The sequence below is a fragment of the Platichthys flesus genome, chromosome 1 (assembly GCF_949316205.1).
Source record: "Platichthys flesus chromosome 1, fPlaFle2.1, whole genome shotgun sequence".
NCBI lineage: Eukaryota > Metazoa > Chordata > Actinopteri > Pleuronectiformes > Pleuronectidae > Platichthys > Platichthys flesus.
The window spans coordinates 13,463,653-13,480,613 of record NC_084945.1 but is presented as its reverse complement, the minus strand read 5'-3'; the positions used below and the strand labels follow the sequence as shown (position 1 = coordinate 13,480,613).

The window sequence follows — 16,961 nt, the reverse complement described above, 5'->3', positions numbered from 1 at the left end:
TTTTAAATCAGAATTCTTAAAGCTCGTAATATTTTCATGACCCTGACACCAATGAAATAAATACCAGAACACAACTTCATTTGAAAAATATTGTAATTGATTGGTTACTGGTACACAGTTGAGACTTATTTTCCATTAGGATAGACAGCGTCAGTGCTGTACCTTTGGATTTCACTAGAATAGATTATAAAATCATCAGTTTTTGAAATTTAAACTATTTAAGAATATAGTTATAAAAATTAACAATCTTCCAAAAAAGGCACGGGGGGGGGGGGGGGGGGTTACAGTAGCATCTGCATCCCTCTTAGAGAACATTTGCATAACTGAATAAATACATCTGCTGCTAATCAATATCCAACTGTGTCAGGGTGGAAACACCGTCATCATACAATAACAGCAGAGTGCAACATTGTGTATTAGTGGAAGAACACATTATATAAATATCTCTCCATAAAATATTAAAACTAAATCAAGGATAAAAGCTATTTAGTACCATTAATCAAAAATATTAATTGGAAGATTTTCAAGCATATACAGTATTTATAATATTTGCCAAAACTATATTCAAAAACCACTTTAAACAAACTATCCAATATATTGAGTAAAATGTGCAATGAATAGCATTCAGGAGCACAAACAGGTTTGCACTCACAATATACACATCTATGCTAAAATAAACTCCTGAACTAGCTATTGCCAAAGAATCATCTAAATATCACGTGAAACTAGCATGAAAAGGATCAATGCTCCTGGACAAATATCCCATCTATCCAGTGGTGTTAGATTCATAATGACAAAGAGCTTCATAAAAGCTGTGTTGTTATTTTAAGAAATATTAAAACAGTGCTAGTTTCTTACCAGTTTTTAAAAAGGGCTCTGGATGACTGATCCCATTTCCCCAGATGTGTCTCAAACCAGTCCCTTGTTCAGCTGTGAGTGAATTTCACAGGGAGACACTTCGAAATGCAAAAGAAAATCTGTAGCACAGTGTAGCTCTCATGAAATTACCCTAATTGCATCAGTAATAGCCTGGAGCGCGTTTGTGAACCACACTCACGCTGACCATCCTGACTGGAAGTACAGTAACGTCATTGTGTTTTCTGTTTGATCATAAATCCATGCGCAGCAGCGTTACTGAGGAATATTAATTCATATTAATACAAAAGTATTGCTATAGCCAGATATACAGTATATTTAACAGTGTATACAGTTATTGCTGTGAAGGTTTTTCACTCCAAAGAAACACAGATTGCAGATTGTATTGAATATAGACATCTGACCTTACTTTCATTGGAAATGTCAAAACTACACACAGTGTAGTTATTACACCTACTATCCAGATGATTTGATGCTGATGTTTTTCATGTGCTGCCTAGTAACAGTGTCACTTGTCATCCACCCATTGTTGTTGTGTTCATTGAATCAGTGACTCAGGGCCTGAAATTCAATTCACTAGGCATTTAGCTAGGGACTGGTTTGAGTCAAAGCCCTTATCTGTCCCTTTGATTTCAAATATTTACCAATTTAGCTACTAATAACCGGAGGATTCTCCTCAGTGCCTTACCAGAAGGCTTCTAGTAAAGTTTATGAAAAAAAAAACTCAAAAAGAAAAAATAGTATCGACCACAGATTTAAGTCCTCAAAGCTCCACTTCCCCTCAGTATCACCTGCATCATGGATCTACAAATATATCTCCTTATCTCTGCTTCAAAAATAGTAAATCTACAATGCAAGACCCTGAACTCATACAATTTGCTACTTACACCAAACACAATATGGGCACCTGGAGCAAATAGCTTTGGGTTTGTCGAAAATAAACGCCCCATTACATTCAACCAGACCAGATCCTCTTCTATATAGTCGAGTAGTTGTTAGCAGTGTTATTTTCTGTTCCTCTTTCTGACCAAATAAAACATCACGTCTTCAATTCAATTTTCCTGCAAGGCAAAAAATAAATTGAGCAATAAGAAATCAGTGTTCAGTGAACGCATGATTGCTGCTGCAATAAAAAGGAGGGCTTTCCAATTTCATGTATCATTATTCCATTACAGTGGAGAAGTCTTACTGTCCAATGGAATTCAAAGAAAGATCAACTTCACTGAATTCATTACAGTTGTGCACGCAGTGAATCACAGGTAAATCTTGGAAAAGGAAGTTCTCAGCCTCATCTTAACTCAAAATGTAAATTTCTAAAAGCGATGCTCTTGTGGATCATGAAGTTTGCTCAGCACTAAGGAACAGCAGTGGACGACGATCTTTCACAGTCAGAGGACACCTCACAGTAACAACTCAGTGGCCAGTTAAGAGGGTGCACGACCGCGAATCTGAATTCCTCAGCTGTAATGGAGAACGACTTATTAGAAATCACCTCAGATTTTGATGCAGCATCAATGGTGCCAATTCTAGCTTATAAATAAATCAGAAGTTCAAAGTTACATTTCTCCTAATGCAGAGTTTCATTCTTGGTGTTTACGAAAGAGGTCATAGAAAATAAACCGGCTTGGAAAGAAAAGTGAACCGAAAAGCCTGCCGTCCTCAGACAGTGTCATTAGAAAGAGTCTCTGTCGAAAGCCAGATCCTCGCCCCGTTCAGAAATTTGCTAATGGGAGTCCCGTGGATACTGCGGCGGCACAGATTTCCCACTGGGGTGAAAGGAAAGGAGGAGTTAAGGAAGTCTGGGGGTGTAGGGGGGTCGTTCTGGGGACTGGCCTTAAAATACATCCTCCTTTGGGTTAAAGGGGGCCCATGGGGGCTGGGGAGTGGCGTGCTGCCCGGACTGGGTCCCTTATACTGCCTGAGCTGACTCTGCAGTATCTCAATTTCATCGACCAGTTGGGAGAGCTTGTGGTAGGCAGTGATGGATCCCCCTTTGGGGATGCAGGCTTCAGGGACCCAGCGGAGAAAGTAGAGTTTCCAGAGAGCCACGTGCGAGGGAATGAGCAGGGGAATCAGGAGGCCCTGCTGGTCAGTAGGCTGAGAGAACCAGTCCCTGAAGAAGCGCTCTGCCGGGCTCTCTTCTTTCACTGTTGAGAAATCGGGCTTCAGCTCCGACAGCAGAGATGCCCGGCGGGTCAGTGTGTCCTCTCCAACCCTCAGCCCATTACGCAGAGAGGCTGGCGATGCTCGCACAGAGGAACTGTAGGTTTTCTGCGGGAGGAAGGACACAGTGTTAGATTATTCCCACTAACCGTCTCTGTGAACTGCAGAAGCAGATTGCACATATTCCACATTGTCACCTTTACCCCTGCACCATGACACTGAAAACATACATTTTAGCCAAAAGGTAAATCTATTTTCTGTGTGGTAATTCCTCTTCTGTTTTTGTTTGCTGATGATACCACTACAACAGGCTGCCCATACAATCTCAGCACCAATGAACAAAGTTGCTGACTGGGTGGATTACTGACGTTAAATATTTACTCTCAGAATCTCTGTTTCAGCAAAGGTTAACTCCAGGCTGAAGAGAGCAGAGGACTGAAGTGACGTTTATCTAACATTTTTACACATTATTACTGATCCTATTCTGACCTTGAAAATACCATTCCTATGTAATGAATAGTTAAAACTCAAAATATATTTTGTATCTATATTTCCAGTGAAAGAATAATGTTTTATGTTAAGTACATAAAATTCTGTCTGGGTATAAGTCTACATCGATAAGTAATTGATCTGAGTTCAAAACAATCTCAAAAAAGTTTTTGTAGCACATCCATGAAGAGGGCAAACACATTTAACAATGTGCCGTTACTGCTTCTATAAACTTGTACGGCTCTGTGCGTTACATACCTTTGCACGTGTGAAGGTTTTCACTCCCCCGTTCTGAACACAGGCAGCTCCTTTTCCTACATACATGGGGTTGTTAAAGAGGGTTTGATCTTTGGTGGAGAACTGCTTCGACCAGTCCCAAACCGGAGGGAAAAACACAACCTGGTCTTCTCCTTGTGGGATGGCTTTAATCTTGGCAAAGTCCTGTAATGAAAGCCAATATTCATTCTCAGTACATCTGCACATACAGTAGTGTGACACGGGCAATAGGTGGCAGTAAACCAAAAAAACATAATTTTCTTGTGTAAAATGAGTTGTTGATCACAGGATGTTATTCTATCTTTATGCATGACTTTGCACTGTTTCCTGTCAATTATCTGAAACCACCAGAGGAAATTATAGTCTCCAATGTGAGATGAGGCCTCAAAAACACATGTATACACTGTCACCTGGTATAATAACATGACTTCTACTCTCACTATTTAATTCCACTGACGCATTTGGATATTTTACATGGGGAAACATTCAACTTAATGAAAAAGTAAACATTATATATGATATAAGGCATCCCTTACCATTAAGTGCTTAGTGCGTTGTTTGGAGGAATTGAAGAGGAAGGTACTGAAGAGTGGAATCCACATGCTGTCACTCAGTACTGTCAGGTAGGTCTCTGTGAACTCAAACGCCGCTGGGTACTGGGTTATCATCTGCCACACGCAGTCCAGGAACAGCATGAACAGTGGCGACTGGAACGGCACAACACAGAGAAACAAATGACAAAGAAGCACGAGCGTCCCAGGGAAATCGCTAGGTCAGTTACTCTGTGACTGGATAGAGTTTAGTTCTCCACAGCATACCTCCACTTTGTCATTCTTCTTTAAGTGGTTGCATCTGTCCAAAAAGCGATGGCCAGCCATCACCCACTCCTTCTGCACCAAACTCTGAAAGCCAGTGAGGCTGCGATACTGAGGGTCCAACATGAGCTGCACCAATGACGACACCACACAGTTCAGGTCTCTGTCTTCTTCCTCTGTTTAGGTGCAATGGGAGACACAAACAAACAGTCAGGGGATGTATTTTCACAGCACTTTCAGGTTGGAAAATAGTTAATTATTATGATTTAATGATATTTTTTAATGTGACATGTGGGGTAGGCAACATCTGTTTAAAGCTAAATATTGCTGAAAGATCACAACTGGTGGACCAATACAAACAACATTATACATCAAGCAAGTGTATGACTGCTGATTTAAAAGTGTGAAATATGATGGGGTCGAACAACTTGGGGAAATAATTTAGAGAGTTTTACCTTGGAGAATGACTGAAGAATTCTTTCCATCCAGAGTGTAGACAATCTCAGCTGAGTGCTTCAAAAAGGCCCTTGTGTCACAAGCAGAACATACATGTTAACAGACATTGAAATATATGAAAAAAAAAAAACTGACTCGCATTCATAGCTTTACATTGATATAAACTGATATACTTGATTATTTATTTTTCGATAGATGACAGACCCATCATTTTTAAAATAATCCTGCTATCCAAACAGCAACTCATCTCATCGGTGTAAATTTATTCTGACAATAAATAACTTACAATATAGTTTCAAAGAAACACTGGAAGTTACATTGGCTATGTAAATGTATCTACAATGATACTTTTTCACATGCAACTTAATCCACTACAAGATGTTTATGCAAGTTTGTTATATTTCAGATAAAAGGAGGAAAATACAAATATCATTAAGGTCAGCAATTTAAATTTTGAGTCTTCATTAAAAGACTGGTAGTTTATTAATAGTGTTGTGTTGTTTACATACCTGACGTGCTCCAGCCAACGTGAGTTTTCAATGGATGTAAGCCATCTCTCTTCAGACTCCTCAAAAGGATCTGCACATATAAGTCAAACCATGTAAATACACGCATTTCATTTACAGCATAGAATTGTGCACAAGAGAGAAGTTGAATATTTGCAGTGGTGATAGGATTGTGACTGTTAAACCGCGCAGTGGAGCTCACCTATGACGCAGATGTGCCGGACTTTAACGAAGGCGCACTGGATGTCCTGGATGTTGGGCAGACACTTGTCCAGATCCGACTTGAATACATCACTTCGCTGTGGGTGGCTCTTTGTGATGGCATTAAAGATCCTACCACAACACAACACAGACTCGTTTCAAAACTGCTGTAACAACAAACGCCATTGAACTTATTACAGCAGTTAAACAGTTTAACTATTAGAATCCGGAAGTAAAAATATATTATGATTATCAGTCACATATAAAGAAGTGAAATTGAGACTTTTGCCCTACCTCTGTTCAATCTTCCTCTGCTGTAATGGATCACTGATGCTGGCCATGCGGACAAGAGCGCTCCCATTGGGGTGATTCCAGCACCAGAGCTTTGAAAAATAATGCAATGGTTAAAAGAAGAAAAGTGAAGGGATGCACTGATGAATCAAACTAATGAGTAGATCTTATAATGCACATCTCATATGAATAAATTAAAAGTATTCCTTAGCAGAGATTAACCAACAGATAGCATTTAATGGATATTTCTGAGCTTGGATACTCACAGGGATGCGATTATCATTGAGGAATATAGAGTACTGCTTTAGATCTTGATCTGCCAGAGAAACTGGGACGACGACGTACTCTGGAAGACTGACAAGTGGTTTAGAGAAAGCAAACGGGATTACAAAGGAATATAATATAAGGCACCATGAGAAAACAAAATGCAGAGGACACGTTAGAAAAAAAAAATACTTTCATGTTTCCAAAAACGTTTAACTAAAGTCAAATAGTGAGATCCCTCAGGTAAAAATGAGCCGAGTACAGCTTATGGCTGCGTTGTTTGATGCTTTCATATATTAAACTACTGGTAATGAAGCCTTGGTTGTGCTGAAAATAACTTATTAGCACTGGTTTGGTTTAACTGCGTCTCTAGCACATTTTCAAGCTGGTGAATGTCTATAGCAGCAAGGTTTGTTTTAATAAAGGAAAAGTTAATCGCAGTGTCAGTTTTGCTTCAGCAAAATGTGATGTGTACAGTTTGGTGGAAACTACCATTAGGCCATACAGGCGTCCTTTCTCCACCTGCACATTTCACACTGTACGATCCTCATTCCTTACTCTGAAATTCACCATGTCACCACTGAACTCAGATGAATAGCGTGTACTGTCGACATTGACTTGCAAGTTACAATGCGACATTCACAAAAACATTTTCTTACAAGTCACTTATGAAATAAGCAAAAATGTGCACAATGTAAATACAATTTCCTGCCAAAAAAGTTTGAGTAGCGGATTCAATTTAGAGAAACTGTTGGAGCTACAGACATAAATGTCCTACAAAGCCCATCATAAATTTCCAACAACTAAAAACACAAGTTAAAAACCTCTGTGAGATGGCATAACTCTCGTTGACGGAGCACACCCTCCACCCTGAAGCACTCGTCCTCTTGACCTCTCGATCCCAGTCAGATGGACGGTCAAAAATGGGGGTCTGCAATCCTCCTCGAGGGGATGAACCATTGACTCTATCCTCTGGAAATACAGAAACACTGAGATGATCTATTATGCATTATGCAGATATATCACACCCTAGTTGTACAATTTGGATTTACAGTAAATATAAATGTGTTAATGAGTCTTTCAGAATGGGTTATTCTGTAGGCTACCTTTAGATTCATGGTATCGTCGTCCTTGATACTCAAAGCCAAATAGAAGATGGAGATCAGCTGGATGGGAATAGTGGGCAATAGCAAGGCAAACCTAGAAGATATAGAACAATGGTACTTTTATGGGATAAACATAACAATCGACTGCATTTGAACTCTTGTTTTTGCTAAAATGCAAGTTCTTTACCACACAAACACAAGAACAAGTGAAATCTGGGAAAGTAAATGTTTGACAATCTGCTGCTCAGGATTGAATCTCTCTGTGGCCCCACCAGTGTCCCACAAAGCACTCCATTCAGTAGTAAAGCTGTGAATAACATGAGGACACAGAAAAAGAGAGTGTGTGCGTACGTGCGTACGTGCGTACGTGCGTGCGGGTGTGTGTGTAAGGCTGCTCCCAACTCTGTAATTTCCTTTGGCAAAATACACTATTATAGACTGGCTTAATTCCATATGTCTCAAAGAAAACAAAAAAGACCTGAGCCCTGTTTTAGGATCACACTGTAATTACGTACATGGTGTCCATAAATAAACTCACAGGGAGTGAGGGAGGGCAGACATGTTTCTATTTCAGTTCTCTGTAGATAGTTAACGTTCAATATTTTGTTTTTGGTTCAAATTAAATTAATTTGTAAGATCCTGTTCTTTGCAGTGCCACACTGTAATGTTGCCTGATGTGCTGTAGGTTTGTGCTGCTCCTAGTCCTACAGACAAATTGCTCCCACATGACATGAGAAGAGACCAGACATGAAACAATGTGCATTCACATTCACGTTCTTTCACTGGCAAGAGATATATAGCTCCATTACTCCATAGTGAGACTTTACAATGAAGAAAATATGTGTTATGTTTACATTTTATGCAAAAGCGCTGTTTATTTTTCCAATTCAAGCTCTACAGCTCTACTGTATATCTATAATGTAACAATATCAAGCCTCAAATTACATTGGCTGATAGATTGGTATCTCAGATCTTTTACACATTATCACACATTATTGGCATCAGCTTCCAACATTAGTCATAGAATTCTACTTAAAATTCCTTTTAATTTCCATTGTGAGAAAATGTCTGAAAGCACCACCTCTCAACTTTTGATATCTTCAACTATTAAACATTATATTTTTATACAAAAATATTGAAGTATCTGGATATTTTACACCAGTTCCCAAACCTTAATTAAAATGACACAAACTCATCTCAATCACAATGTCCCCTACTTGTAATACTTGGACCCGACTAAACTGAGCTCCAGTGTGAAGAATGAAACATCTGTCCCTCCAATCTCTCCTAGCAGGAGATGAGTCAGAGTCACGCTGCCTGTTGTTTCTACACTCTGGACGACTCTCGGTTTCCTCTGCCCTGAATGCCATTGTTTAACGTCTCCTATCCATTGTTTGGCTAATGGCATCACAGAAATGTTGTTGTGAGAAGTGTGTCATTTCTCTTCAGGTTGAGCGTGAGTGAGCAGAACTAAACGGTTTGTGTGAGGAACATATCCTTGTCTCTGAGGAAGTGGTCAAAACATAGTGTGTAGTGAGCTCAGAGAGTCACAAAAGGAAAAGTTTGGTCAGCAACAGCCAACAGTGAAATGAGCAGAGAAAACTCAAAAAAAGGGAACGATATTTTTCAAGAGAAGTAACAGAAAATAAATAATTATACTGGGGAAGACTGGTACCATCTGTGTCCCCTGGTCAGATCTAGGCCCTGTTCACACCTGGCATTAAAATACGTCCTCAATGGGTCTCTTGTGATCGGATCTCACTTCCCTCTTCACATTCCAACAATCATATACATCATTTGTGTTCTCAAAGACCAAATTATGTTGTTTTTACCCACTCCAGAATTACAGATGTGGCCAATGGCAATGTTTGTGCTACAAGTCAGTTGTGAAAGTTTCAAGTTTTACACTTAACCCCTTTACTGGGCTTGAATTGCATTAAGAAGAATCCTTGCCATTCATTTATCACAATTTCCACTTACAAACTTTCTAAATAGCAGTTTCTAAATAACTCACCTTCTTGGCGCTCTCAGGCCCGGCCTCATCAAAGCAGAACCTCATGATGCGCAAGTCTTTGCAGTACAGGATGAGCTCAGTGGGATTGAATTTCAGCTTCTGGTTGGACCCCAACACTTTCTTCTTCCCCTTCGTATCATTCACTGAGAGGAACAAACACAAAAGACTTTTAGAAAACCTCAACTACTGCAGATATAAATAAGCAGGACTGATTTTTAAAGTTAATTCCAGGTGTAAATGGAGACATGTTACATGTTAAATCGAAAGAATATTATTTATTATGATTCATGACTTTCAACATGAAGTTAGACACAATTGATGATTGTGACTCTCGCTGGTGGATTGAGATCATACTACATATCCTTAGCATACATTATATAAAGAAACTGGCAGAAAAAATATCAGTTATCTGTACTGTCAGGTTAATTTTAACCACAACGGTCCTATATTCGTGCAAATCCAATAATGGCAATGTAAAGTCTGGTGGCCCAGTTCTAACAGGTCAGAAAAACAAGCAGGGTAAAACAAAGCCTTGTGCTGTATCACTGTAACACAACAAACCTTGCTCTGGGCAGTGGCCCTTGCACTGTCAGCAATTGACAGGAATGAGAAATAAAAACAGGTCTAATCCTGGTCAGGCAGCGCAGCCACTAAATACGGCCTTAGCTGTGACTTCACTTATAATCAGATTGCTGAGCAGGAATGATCAACAAAAGAGATCCATTCTGTCAAAGATTAATGAGGGAACAACTGGGCCCATCTAACTTTACATACCACTGTGGATCACTCTACAATGACTGGGCCAGGCTGTTTGTGCTGTAAGAGTTGATTGATTATCCAAGCATCACAAATTTGACTGATTACATATTTTATAAATATATTGTAAATGTGCTAATAAAATAATGCTTTTATTCATGTAATATCATTATAATAATAAAGCTTTTTGTTATTCTAGTAACTAACCAGAAAACATTAACATTTAAGAGCTGGAAACCACTACAGGTGAAAGTCAGTACAAACATGTCTGTGACCACAGACGTACCTGTTACTACTTGTTCAAGACAGGTCAGGGGGATGTCATGCTCTCCAAGCAGCAGGTGGGACAAGTGGGACTTCTGTGGTAAAGGCAACCTCATCAATACAAAATATATATATATATTGATATTATATACAAAGTTTTCCTGCACCCATGAATATCATCTGGAAACACTGGATGGTGGATCAAGTTAATTCCCTCAACCCGAGGGGGTGATCAGGTTCAACTCTGTTATCACAAGAACAATCTGCAGCATCGCAGGAAATGACGTCAGCTCTCACTTCTTGTGCGATATCACTCACAATGTTGTGCAGGAAAATACAGTTTTCCTTCCTCCTTGCCAGATGCACTGCACATGCAATCATGGCTGTGGAAAAAAGAGCTATTCAGGAGGATACGTGTGGCATCAACAGGTTTCACAAATATTAAGCTAAAATTGTCCATGCCTGATATAATTTAGACAACATTAAAAACAGTATGACAATCTTAAACCTTTCCCACTTTAACAGATCAATAGCATTATAGATTTGAAGGGTGGATAATTATTCACTGCAGAGTTTGACAGCTTTAAAAAAAAAAAATCAGAACACACAAATACCTGTTTGGGTGGGGCATCCTGGAGGATGAAGGAGACCTTAAAGTTGGTGCATATCAACTTCCCCCAAAGGTCATCCCTGCTGCTGTCAGAGCTGATGCATTTCCTCACAAAGTTCACCTCATTAACAACTATCTCCCCTGATGACGAACAAATGAGAAAAAAAAGAGAAGTGTGTAAAGTTAGAGTTAAGTTCTACAGTTCAAAGAAATATGCAGGAATTGAGGATTAGAAAGGCAAAGTAAACAGCCTCAGTACTGACACAGTACTGCAATGAAGTCACATCCTCTTACCACACGGAAAAGTGGCAGAACTTTACAATACAATCTACACCATAACCCATTGTGACTGTTACATGTTTAACAATTAATACCAAAACTCACAGAAATTGTGATAGTAAAGATATGTCTCATTTACAAACATACTGATTTGACCTGGGTTTATTTCATGGATTACAGATAATTTGCTCATCATTACAAATGATCAATTCTCCACGCATAGAGAATAACATCTTCTGCTTTCCACTGTTATCCTCCCTGTTGACATGGTGTGATAAAATGCATAATAAGTGGTAGCTCAAAGTTACAGGTTTTAGTCTTAATGACACTGTTGAGGGTAAATAGTGACACTGACAACCTGATACTGATGTAAGACACAAACATATTGCTTATGACTAACATAACTGTAGCACATAAATAATACTCAATTTCACAAGCATGTGGCTAAAAAAATAGCCTACAATTGCCTTTCATTAGAATAAGGAGTGTTAGCTACTATCAACTATCCAGGAAAAAATCTTTACAGAGACTTCACATGCCTTAAAGTCACAACAAAGCCACTTACAGTCAAAAAAACAAGTTCAACTAGTTGAGCAGATATTTGACCGGTTGACTGTGAACCTCAGTTGTTTTCTGTCTCAGTGAGCAGGAAGGAAAACGGCAGTAATGTTTCACAAGCTTCCTAAATAGCGTTGCTTCATCTTACTATGCTTAAGATCATGAGAAACCATCAAATAATGCTCTACGAACTATCAACAGTAATGAAACAAGCAGGAAGCTTAGGTCATTTACACATAACAAATGATAAATCTTCTGAAAGGGTAGCATTGTTGTTGAAAAAAGAAGCTAGTTACACAAGGTTTCTGTCAGGCAGAGTAAAAGCTCAGAGGCCACACACACAGTTTCTACAGTGATAAGTGGAACAGTAACTCCCTTCAGTTCTGACACATGAAAGTCACATTATAGATTTTATTTCCACTTAGGGTTAATAAAGCAGCTATTCATATATTACATAATGATGATATAATGACCCTTAGCCCTAAACATGATGACTAAATAAATGCATAGACAAAAACATGGCTATAAAAAGTTGCCCCTGGGATCTTTTAAAGATGAACTGGGCCAACAGGGTGGAGTCCTGCAGTCACTTCAAAGCTCTGCCTCTGAGGAACGCACATCTGATGTGCAGTGTGTTAACAACAAGGAAGCTGATCATTGTCTAACCTCGTCTGTCGAGCTCCAAACTCCAGATAGTGAGGGAGCGACAGTCCTTCAGCAGTAAATGCTGCCTGGGACTGTATGGAAAGTTTGCTTTACCAGCTATTTAGCAGGTCAATCAAATTCTCTTGACTTCAGCAAAGCAGGTTTGAAACCGGTCTGTAGAGTGTTTCAATAAAACAATATGCAAAAGTTAACTTAAAAGAATCTGTTCCTCTTTTTATTTTAAAAAGGATATATCTGCATAGTTAAATAAAACACTCAACATGACACTATGCAAAGGTGGTGTCCATGAGAACCCTGAGTCACTACTAACACTCTAACCAAAATAAATCATTATAATGAACTCTCTCTTGTCGCTCAACTTAATTAACTAACTGCACTTTTTGTAAGTCACATGTTAGCGGACACAGTATTAAGACCCATATCCTACTTTTTTTTACTAAACACTTAAAGCAGCAAAGAAGGTGGAAGGAATGGCACTATGCTGTAATCAGCACTTAGCTCCACTTTGTTGCTCATGCAATTATCACTGGCAGGGAGACGTTTGCAAATCCATGTGACATCATGAGAAAACCTCAAACACGATGACTGAATAGAAACCTGTTAGAGTTGTGATGACTAACTCATCTATTGACGATTGGGTTTGGAGGCATTTTGCTGATGCTCGTGATAAAAAAAAAAAAAAAAGAAAAAATTACTTTTCAACACCATTTTAATGATCACTGAATTCACACATTAGTTTTACAAATTAAAACCTTGCGCCTTCAATCGTGTCTAACATATAGTACAGTATACCTAAAAGAGGGGCTACTTCTGTTGCATGGATGTGGTTTTCGGTATGAAAAAAAAATCTATACTTCCTAAAAGCTGCAGACCAGTCCCCGCAACAGACTCAAAGATGTCTAACCTCTTTTACCACCTACACAACAATCAGCACAACAAGACAGAGAGTCTACGGAGGAGAGCTGCAAATCAAACTCCAATATTAGATGTTGTGAGAGGCTTTAACCCGTAAATACCATGCGGTAAGAATCACTAACCTGAAAGAACCAGCTGCTGTAAAAACGTACATATTGCCTCAATTAACATGAAATTACTTCTATCAGGATGGAATTTTGCTCATATTACACAGCCCTAATCCAAAGGAATACTGATCATTTAAATAACTGGTGTCACTGCACAATAGCAAGTCAAGCTGTTTGAGTTATGCACCATCATGACACTTGTGAAAGCTACAAGTGGGAAATACCATGTGAAATCGAAATTGATAATGCTCTGTGAAAACTATAATGTTCTGTGAAGACAATAATCACTGTCCACAACAATTATTAGCACTGGGATAAGATTTAAGACTACCCTAATTTGCATAGGAATAGACAGATTGACATGTTTGCTGAGAGGCTTGTTAGAACAGTCTGATTAAACAAAGACGGCGCAATGAAAAGCCTACAATTTTTTTATTTCTTAGGTTTAACAATTTATTTCAGAGAAATCCCATTTATAATGACTTGGATCAGCTAGTTCAGAGAAAATTCTGCTGACAGCCTCACCTCAGCTATTAATTCAGATCCATCTACTCCAGCTCCTTCTTACAGCTGTTTACATGGAGCTCATTATACAATCTTTCTTGACTGATAATCAGGCCAATTTGTGCATTTTGTTTTTGCTATCATTAAACAAAATGGACTGATTAAGAAGTCTGTAAACATGCCAAAGACATAGTTCTCTCTTGTTGTGTATACGATTCTTAAGGAAATACAGTCTTTTCTCTGGTTATTAACATTGTGTCTAGATAATATATTTTAATATGCTGAGAATGTGAGAACTGCTTTCCAGTATATGTTTGTGCTTTTAACTAATCTTGGGATAATGAATAACATAAAACGTACCTGGAAGTAACTTGGGTTCCAACTTCCTAATAGGCGGTTCAAAGGTTTTCTTCCCATCAGTCTGGAGAAAAAGCATAATTCACATCAGAGTTAGTTAAACACTAAGTCATTGGAGGGTTAATGAATTATGGCAGAGCAATCACCTGCCATTACGAGGGGGAGGGGCGAGAGAATTACAACTCAAATGTGTCAGTTGATTGTAAACAAAGCACAAGACTTTTAGTAGGACTTTCAAATACCTATTATTCATTGACAGCTGTCATAAAACCATAATGAATATCCTAACATTTGTTATGATTTGTTCTGGGGAATTCATGTTGCAAATGTTTCATCTACACAGCATGCAGTAAGTGACGTTAAGCCTGTTGCAAGATTTCTGAAGAAAACTAGAAGATACTTTTACACCATCCACAAATGCTGCTCAAACCTGCATATGCAGTGACATTCCTTTAGTGTCTGGGCAGTCCAGTGTTTTCCACCGTTGGCCCTACTTCAGCACAATGACTGTGAATGAATGACTAAAAGAAGTGCTGAGTTTCCTGTTTGAAAGTGTCAGTGTGTAGGGATCATTCAGGAATTTCCCCATGATTATGTATAAACGTGGTCACAATTTGTGTAGTGTGTAAATCTGTGTAGGTGTAAATATCCTCAAAATAGATCTAATAGTAAGTGATTTAACTTTGCAGTAATTGCCTTCTTGAAGATCCAATGTGCTCAGAAAAACAAAAACAACAAATACTAGGACTGCACTGTGCAAGAAAAAGCTGAATGAAATGGTCAAAGCACATTTTCTTATATTAAGATCTGGAGCTTCCTTAAGTGCAACAACCCATCTCTTTAAATAGTGTAAAGACCTTTACTTAATCAAATAATACCACTACCACTTTGGAAATGTCCTCGTTTCACCCTCAGAGTCCCCTCCTCCATTGTTCATCTTGGAGAAGCATTTCCGTGCAGACTATAAAACCCATCAGTGGCAAGTCCATGACAATAACCCTAATCCTAACCCATGTCAGCTACTTTCAACACCAGCCACTTCCCAACACTGCTGTTGACCATGTGCATACAAACGCTGGATTTGTTTGGGTTGCACCACCAGCGTCTGTGAGCAAACCCCTTTCACCTGCTGTGCCTAATGCATGGGTAAATCCAATGATGCCAAATTATAACAAGATTAACTAAAAAAATCTACGATTCCCTTTCAGATTCACTCTGCAAGTTTCAATTCTCTAAATCGTACAAGAGCAGGAAGGACCTCGTGTTGCTATTTGCCACCCGGGGATAAACACAGTGTAGTTATCCTACATGCTTCAGCTTTCTGGGGATGCTGATTTGGGTCGAATCCCACTACAGCTTGTTATAGATGCTGTCAGTCCTGCACAACAGCTGCCCAGTATCTGCTCATAAGCTCAGACACACGTCAGACATCCTGGACACCCCAGTGACGACAGCTTCCCACTAGGACAAACTCAAGAAATGACCCGACGTTGTTTACTGGCAGCCCGCAGTGGCAAGCAAACACACACTGTGGTAAACACACTCACCTGCACAGGAGGAAGGTAACTCTTGAAGGTCGGTTTCACGGGTTTGACAGAGAACATTGTTTACGTCCGCCCCGCCGCACGTTCTGCGGCTGCCAGTGGAAAAATAAAAGACACGAACCAAAAGGGGGAAAGCTCCCCTAAAGATGGACTCAGCCTCTCAGCGAGTCAGCCCGAGACTTCGGTGGGTAATGAAACAGTCATGCGGACGCGCTGGGCCGGACGCGGCAGCTCTCCTCCATTCCGTCACGTAGTCAAGTGGCACGTCGGACTCGCTGGATAAAAAAAAAAAAAAAAGTTGACAGAAGTTAACGTTGAGACGTCGGCGTTAGCTTCGTGAGCTAGCTAGCTTAAAGTGCTGCATGGAGTTTATAAAAGCCGTCCTCGCGCTGAGGGGAACCGGGTGAAATAGCTCAGAGACCCCCCGTCGCGTGTCCACATCTTCTTTCCGGCCGCTCCTGCGCTAGTTTAGCTCGGTGACTTCCTCAAAGTCTGACTAGTTCACCCACACGCAGTACCTGGTGCTGCGAAGAGCTTAGCGGCCATGTTTATACAGAGCCGAGGTCCCGCCCTGTTTCCGGGCTTCGCTCCTCAGCTTTATTTCTGTCCCGAGACTTTCTCTGGGTGAAGTGGAGCCGGACACGAGGCAACTCCGCTCGTATTATCACCCAGATAGACAGATACTAGTGGACGTGCTGATATATATCTGGATACTATTCTGATTTGAGCGATAGAACAACGATTGTGGTTGTTCAAGTGCATCAAGTGCACCACCCACTGACTACAACTCCCATGAGACCCTGGGAACTTCGGGCTGAACGGGCGTGCCTCTTTTTGTGTTTTTGTTACAATAGCTTCGCTCCACACAAACTCATGTGTGAACAAGTTGAATGTTCTACTTTTTTTAATGAAATTTATGAAGCTCAAACTACCACAAATAAAAT

The 16,961-nt window shown here is 39.7% G+C and overlaps 1 protein-coding gene across 2 annotated transcripts; it reads right to left on the bottom strand.

The window, feature by feature from the left end:
- Positions 1-75: 75 nt before the first annotated feature.
- On the bottom strand, positions 76-16,570 carry mtmr10 (myotubularin related protein 10). Of its 2 annotated transcripts, none has more exons than XM_062385602.1 (16): positions 16,021-16,570; positions 14,477-14,537; positions 11,092-11,228; positions 10,500-10,572; positions 9,458-9,600; positions 7,444-7,537; positions 7,162-7,309; positions 6,340-6,427; positions 6,077-6,165; positions 5,784-5,914; positions 5,585-5,654; positions 5,075-5,145; positions 4,623-4,795; positions 4,341-4,511; positions 3,787-3,969; positions 76-3,147 (listed from the first exon to the last, which is right to left on the bottom strand). In XM_062385602.1, exons 1-16 carry the CDS (start codon positions 16,075-16,077, stop codon positions 2,536-2,538), a joined length of 2,301 nt encoding a protein of 766 aa, XP_062241586.1. In that variant the 5' UTR covers positions 16,078-16,570; the 3' UTR covers positions 76-2,535. The 2 variants fall into 2 exon arrangements, with proteins under 2 accessions (XP_062241586.1, XP_062241593.1); XM_062385609.1 differs by having other exon boundaries at positions 10,500-10,569.
- Between the last annotated feature and the right edge of the window lie 391 nt (positions 16,571-16,961).

What these genes read in the sequence shown, in the direction of transcription:
- mtmr10 (XM_062385602.1), bottom strand. Translation starts at nt 16,077, where the DNA reads ATGTTCTCTGTCAAACCCGTGAAACCGACCTTCAAGAGTTACCTTCCT. An exon ending in GTTACCTTCCTCCTGTGCAG is followed by an intron (nt 14,538 to 16,020) that starts GTGAGTGTGTTT and finishes CTTTTTCTCCAG; the next exon opens with ACTGATGGGAAGAAAACCTT. An exon ending in AAACCTTCACACGTGCAAAG is followed by an intron (nt 3,148 to 3,786) that starts GTATGTAACGCA and finishes TTCCTCCCGCAG; the next exon opens with AAAACCTACAGTTCCTCTGT.